General features: G+C 52.7%; 1 protein-coding gene across 3 annotated transcripts; it reads right to left on the reverse strand.

The window, feature by feature from the left end:
- Positions 1-840: 840 nt before the first annotated feature.
- LOC133208020 (protein FAM163A-like) lies at positions 841-6,238 on the reverse strand. Of its 3 annotated transcripts, XM_061345606.1 has the most exons (4): positions 4,287-6,238; positions 2,975-3,573; positions 2,325-2,439; positions 841-1,635 (listed from the first exon to the last, which is right to left on the reverse strand). In XM_061345606.1, exons 3-4 carry the CDS (start codon positions 2,415-2,417, stop codon positions 1,234-1,236), a joined length of 495 nt encoding a protein of 164 aa, XP_061201590.1. In that variant the 5' UTR covers positions 2,418-2,439; positions 2,975-3,573; positions 4,287-6,238; the 3' UTR covers positions 841-1,233. The 3 variants fall into 3 exon arrangements, with proteins under 3 accessions (XP_061201590.1, XP_061201589.1, XP_061201591.1); XM_061345605.1 differs by lacking the exon at positions 4,287-6,238 and having other exon boundaries at positions 2,975-4,054; XM_061345607.1 differs by lacking the exons at positions 2,975-3,573; positions 4,287-6,238 and having other exon boundaries at positions 2,325-2,584.
- Between the last annotated feature and the right edge of the window lie 603 nt (positions 6,239-6,841).

A 6,841-nucleotide genomic window follows, 5' to 3' on the forward strand; every position in this document is an offset into this window, starting at 1 on the left:
CAGTTCTGCACCAGTTGCTACGGAAGTGCCTGTGAACGATGGAGATGCCCTTTTAGTAATTTTTCACCTAATCTGATTTATGGAGGAAGAAGGAACTTTCCCACATTCATTTTTTGCAGAGAGGCAGAGTCACTGGCTGTCATTACCAGCCACAGAGCCGGTGAAGCCGAGTTTGGGTCTTGCACCCTCTTCTTCCAAAAGCAGAAGAGGGGATCCTGACCAATGGAACATCGCGTCTTTCCCATTGCAGGTTGTGGGCCCCTCAGAGGAGGAGATGTGACCCAGTGGTCTCTGCTGTTGATGTCGAAAGCAAAAGCCATCCTAGAGCCAACCTTCCTGTGGCTGTCCGGAGCTGTCAGGGTGGCCTGGCTAGGTCTTTGAAAGCTGAAGATGACCAAAACTGCAGTTACCTAGGGATGCAATTCTTCCCATAAGTAAAATTTTGCTGTTTTTATGGGTCCAAGTTAAAATCACTCCTAAAAAAGCTTGTGAAGAGTGAAAGAGGGTGGGACTTTGGCTGCAGAAAGATCATCCTGTGACCACTTGTGTGGGTGAATGGTTTTGTGAGCAACTTTGCCTCCCTCGGCAGTGATGTAAACTCATGTCTTGAACTTCTTCAGAATGTGCAAAGACCAAAGCGGGTGGTAGAAGGTGTCCTATCTTACACTCGAACATGAAAGCTAACTGCTAGTGGCAAATAACTCAGTACAAGGGGAGCAGGATGATCTGGATCTTCCCTTCTTTGCTTTCCTGTCGGCCAGGAGTGCTGCCGTTCGCAGCTCAGCAGTGGGATTTGCCAGGGGCAGCAGCCGGTGTGGGGGTCACGTATCGCTCTGTGTGCTAGAGGTGGTGGACATCGCCTCGGGTGGCTGCGTGGGGGGACACCCAATGCCTCACTCTAGGCTTGGGGAGTTGGGGAGCCTGGGGTAATTAAATTAGGTTGTACTGTACATAGCCCTCATTAGACAAGTCCCCTCAGGAGATAGAGTAGAATAATAATGACACTTATGATGGGTTCAGAGGTGACCGGTTCAATGTCGTCATTTGAGGTCTCTCTTGTCTTCTTGCCCAAAAACCTCAGCTGCACTGGGCGGTTCAGCAGGAGGACCATGCTGGTCTCGGGCTGGAATTATGGGGTCTTTTCTGCAGGACCCCCCCTCCAAAGACAAGTGAAAAGCCCCTTCCCTCGAGCAGGTGCCGGCTGGGAACACCCTGTGCTAGTGGCAATGGTGACTACACCTCTGTGCTGATAGCCCGTGGGTTCGGGAAGCTCTCGCGGAGGAGGCTGTGGCGGCTCACCAGGTAGCTCTGCAGGGTGCCCATGTTGATGGGTGGCCCCATCTCCTTGTAGCATGCAGGGGTGTAGGTGACCCTCTCGCCCCCATTGCGCACCATGTCGGCAGTCCGGATGTAAAAGGGGGAGCCGTAGGGGGAGCAGGTCGGGCAGTAGTTGTGAGCCCCGTGCTGGTTGAGCTCGCTGGGGGGGGGCGCAGGGCTTCCGTGGCCGTCCACCATGTGGGAGCTGCAGGCGTTGCACATGCCGAGGTGCGAGTGTGTGGGAACGTCTGGCTCTTCCTCTTCGTCCTCCTCCTCCTCCTCTTCCTCATCAGAGTCATCTTTCTTGCAGCAGTAGTACTGCATGAAAGGGAAAGGGTTGTATTAGGGGAAGCAGAGCAGCTGAATTCGTCTTAAAACAGCCTGCCCTGCCACATCCCCGCCCCCTCATCCCCATGGCAGAGAAACCCTCTGTTGGCCTTTGCTGATCTGCTCCACCAGTACCTGGTCCTGCAAAGCAGAAGCTGGACAAACCCAGACCTGAACATTCTGCAGCAGGCAGCTGCTGGGAACTCATCCTGTCCCCTCCCAGTGAGGTTTGCAAGAGGAAGGTATTTTACCATGACAGTTGAAAACTCCTCCAAATAACTGCTGTGCTTTTCATCACACTGCTGCATGGCACAGACTTGACATTAACTTTTAAAGAGCAGGAGGTTGTAGCTAGCTGTTGCAGAAAGCCTCCTCGTTTCATTTACACTGGGGAAAAAAAACCCCAACACAAAAAATCTCGGTCTGGTATTGCAACCCCAGCCAAGCCTACACCTAAATTAGCAAGCACTGCAGAGCCTCAAAAGCCTTAGGAGAGTCTCCCGACACTGGGATGAGGAATGGACATAACTCTGCAGTACCTGGGGGAGATGGTATTTCAACTTCCTGTCCATCGCAGGCAATAAACGCCCTTTGAGACCACTCCTGCAGCATCAGTTCAGTCACAGGAGCAGTGCCACTGCCGGGGTTTGTGGCAAGATGTGGACAGCTGCAGCACTCACCTGTAGCCTACAGTAGCAGAGCACGGCAATGATGCACAGTAGGATCACTGTCGCTAGGATTCCCCCGGTGATAACAACAGTTCCTGCTGTCATCCGACCGATTCTCCATCAAACTCTGCAAGGCAGGGCCACAGGGACATGCGTCACCCCAGAAGATGAAAGTCATCTACCATGGCTTCATCATCATATCACAGACATGACCGCCTCATTCATGAGGCATCCCAAAATATCACATTCTTGTTCCTCCCGCCCCAACAAAAAAACTGTCAATCACCTAACATCATTCTCCTCTTAGCAAGAAGACACCTGAGATGCAGCCTCACGGCCCCTCACTGTTATCATTGCCTCTGGCTTGGGGTCTTTGGGAAACACCGGCAGTCCACCCACAGAGCCTTCTCCCTTGCGGAGCTGAAAGGACTGATTTCAACCCTGTCAGCAGAGAATACAGCTTCTGCTTTAAAACGCAGAAGCAAACCTGGGTTTCCACCAGGAAAAGCCAGAGGGGAGGCTTTGAACTCTACAGCTGTGGCAATCTGAGCTGAAAAAACACACCCCGGCTGCCTGCCAGGCACCAACGGGTCTAACATGGGCTTGGCATGAGCCAAGCAGCTCCCACCACCATCCCTATGCCATGGCACCTGGAGGCTTACATCCAGGAACGGAGGTGTTAGACCTGTAAGCAGTGGAGGGAGAGGTTAGCGGTGGCCTCACAGTGCCCCTTTCGCCTGCTTGTGTTTCCCTGCTTCCTGAGAATTTGTCTTGATTTGGGACCTGCGGGAAGGAAGCACTGCTTCACCCCATGTCCCATGGGGATGGGGCTCACTATGTGCCCCCGGGACCCTGCAGGGTGCAAAAATATTTTTGGGTCCTGCAGATGATAATGATGGTAAATATGATTGTTTTCTTTAATTTGGAGCAGGGAAAGGAGGCATTTCCCGACCTCAGAGAAATACTCTGCAGGACAAGTCTGTGCCATCAGCAGCTCGTGAATCACGCAGCTTCACAGGGCAAAGGCCTGGCTTAGTCAGCACTTTGCCTTTTCCTCTTTAAAATTAATTATGGGGGAGGCAGATGCATCACCATGCAAGCAGCCGATGTTTTAGGTGCTGCTGGGAAACGGGCTCTCCCCAGCACCCCCCTGCTACCCTGCAGGCACCTACCTGGGAAAATGACAGGCAGGGCGTTACGGACACACTGGCCCTGGGACAGCCGGCTGGGACAGGCAGTGGTGCATGGCCACAGGGAGACGCTGGCAGACCTGGGAGAGAGGACAAGGAGAAAAATCCACCGTCAGCTCAAGGGGGCTGCCCAGTGTCCCCATCTCCACTGGTGCCATCTCTGTTCCTGCAGCGGAGCTGCATAAATTGCTTGTTTTAGGGAGACCAGCAGGAAAGGTGGTGCTGCAAAGGTGGGTAAACCCAAACCGCCATGAAAGGACAATCCCACACCCAAACCCTGCAATGTCAGTGAGAGGCCTGCACCCCAGAAGTGGGTGCACCCATCGCCCCTGCCACCCCCACCCTCGGGCGATGCCTGGCACAACCACATTTCATTACTGGCCCTGCGTCCCTCTGTGCCTCATCCAGAGCAAGACTAATTGATAGGGTCTATGCTCCAGCCGGTTGCAGCCGAAGAGATCTAATTACCAGCTCACCATGCAGCCCTAATTGAGAGAGAGGTGGCAGCTTCCAAACGAGACCTGCCCAACTCTGCCTTGGCCCCTTGCTCTTGCATGTGCTGTTGAGCACCATGGGGGACACGCCATCCTCCCCAGATCACCCCCTCCTCACCCTGCTGCAGTGATTTGCAGGATCCTGCCTGCCACAAATTGATTTTCAGCTCTTGGAAAGTTCCTGTGCAAAGCCAGAAAGGCGGGCACGCATTGGATTTCCTCCTCAAGCTGCTCTCACACACAAAACAAAGGGGGGAAAAAAAAGCCTTGAGAAATCAATAGGTCCATACCCAGTAGAGCTAATAATAGAGACCAACACACTCAGCTCCTACACCCTGTTACCAAAAAGCACCCTGAAACACTGCCAAGAGCCAGAGGCACTGGAGACGCAGGGAGGACACACCAGGGAGCCTTCAGTGGAGTTATCACCTCCCCAGGTGCCATCCTTAACAGGGAAAAGCTGATGGTGGGCAGCTGGAAAAGGCAGACATTGACCTTCAGTGACCCCCAAGAGGGACCTGCTGTGAGCTGGGCAGTGATGGATGATGCAAGCAGCCTTTCGCATCCAGAAAACTTCATTTCATGGGAGCTGTGATTTGATTTAGAGCTCAGAGAGCCGCATCCAATTAGGCCAAGGTTTGGAGTGAGCAGGCAGCCTTGGAGAGCAACTCTGGGCAGGGAGGGACCGGCCCTGGGGACTCTTTGGTCACCTCTGAGAGCCACATGTCTGATCAGCACTGCCTCAAGGAGGGCCAGGTTTCCACGTGCCCCACATCTGGAATTTCCATTTCTGAGGCTGCCTTGGTCAGTGTTTCACTGGCCCTGCTCAGGAGCAAGGCTCTTCCTTATTAAAATAGGGACTGTTAAAAAGAAAAATAAGCAGAAATTAAAACAAACAAGAAGAGAAGCATTGCCTTCCTCGTTTCTTTAGAGGTGATGCTTTCAGAGAGGAGAAAGTTTCTACTCTCCTCCCCCCTCAAAATCCTGCTCACCAGCAGCCTAGCAGTTAATTTCTATTCTGTGCCTATAAAACTGCAAGGGGAACCAGAAGCCCAATTCCCTTGGGCACGGCCCCATTTCTCCTCTGGCTTAAAAAGGGAATTGGAAGTTGTTTAAATACCCCACGCTGAGCAGATGCCTTGGATCTCTCTGCTCACTTGAGCTTCCTGGGCAGCTCAGGAGAGGGGGCTATGACCAAAGGGCAAGCATGGAGACCCTATGGTGTCCAAAACCCTGCTGAATAAAATCAGGATTTATATAAGCCAGGCTGTGCTACTTTCCCTTCCCCTCACTGGCTTTTGGGAAGTGATCTGAGATGCTATGCAGTGGTGTCACACTGTCCCACTACGGACAGGAGCAGGCACAGGGAGGGAACCCAGCCATATTGTACAACCCTCGGCCAGCGTGCAGAACTGCTTGCTGCAGAGATACGTTTTCTTTAATTGATGTTGCCTCACACCGCAAAGGTACAGCCTGAAAAGTGACTCTGGGAACGAGTGGCATCTCAGGCTTCTATATTTATTCCCCTTCAATGACGTCCACAGGAGATTTGCAGAGTTTGCAAGTCAATGGTGAGGTTTTTGCCAGCCACCAGCACTCTCAGCCCAGCTGAGAATCTCCCGTCCTTCCTCATCCTGTGTGTCCCAGCTCACTCCTGCCATCCAACAAGGGTCAAGCGCTACCACAAGAGCTGGGGAGCAGGTCCTGGGCTGGGGCAGAGCACAGCTATCTGCCATGAGCACCATGTTGAACCTTGCTGGTGTATCCTGCCCCAGCCCGGGCTCTGCTCTCCCGGTTTTGCTCTGCAGCTCATGGGCTAATTCAATGAAATGTCTGCCTGGTGAATTAGCCCAGCCACTGCCTTACCAGAATCATTTCCCTGTGCCTAATTGGAAAAAACAGCATCAGGGGCTGCCTTTTCAAAACAGATTACGGCAGCAAACAACAGGGCACGGGCTCAGCGCGGTGGGATTTGGGTGGATTAACCCATGGCTGCAAACCTGGGTGAGGTGGGACAGCATGGGGCAGGATGGGAGCACAGGGTGGGTAGAGGACCTGCAAACTCATCCCATGTCAGATGCTTTGTGCTGCAAGGTGTAATGGGACAAGCCGAGACCCGGGAAGCACAATTAATGAGATCCCCCTCCCAAACCGAGCCAAGCCCAAGTGAATTTTCACCCAAAGAGCAATGACAACATGGGATGCAAGAGGATGGGGGGGACTGCACTCAGACAACAGCCCCCCAGCATCTCTCCTCCAGCCCCAGTACTCACTGCTGGCGCTTCTTGCCCAGGTCCCAAACCACTGGGCCACTTGGAAGCCTTTCAACTTTAAATTACAAACCACCAAGGAACTGCTGTCCACCCCGGGCCCTGAGAACAGTGATTTTGGGAAGCATTACGAACTGCTGCTTTGACCTACCCTTGCACATAAGCTTGCTTAAGCTCCATTATTTTCAGGGGGAAAGGGAGAGATGGGGCCAGCTTGTTCTGACTTTTGATGTGCTGTTAATAAGTATATTGAGGAAAAAGCATCTTTGAAGCATGAAAATCAACAGTGACACTGGGTGATGGGAGCAGCCCTGCTCCCCCCTGCAGCAATAACACCTCCTGGGCCAGCACTGAACTTTATGGAGGTTTCTGCCCAAGTTATAATTGAAGTTGGACCAGTCTGCAGGCAGAAATCACAGCAGCACTTGGGAAAACAGATATCCACCTGCTGCAGAGAACACCAAGAAAGGCTTTTCCCAGCAGAAAGGGTGTTTTGTGTGACCTGTTTCCTACGTGAGACTTTTTTGTGCTTTGGGCGCTTTGGTGCCTCAAGCCCATCAGTTTTGCAAGGGAAA

The sequence above is a fragment of the Neopsephotus bourkii genome, unplaced genomic scaffold, assembly GCF_033783945.1.
Source record: "Neopsephotus bourkii isolate Nb327-2 ecotype Australia unplaced genomic scaffold, CSIRO-AGI_Nbou_v1 NB_234, whole genome shotgun sequence".
Taxonomy (NCBI): domain Eukaryota; kingdom Metazoa; phylum Chordata; class Aves; order Psittaciformes; family Psittacidae; genus Neopsephotus; species Neopsephotus bourkii.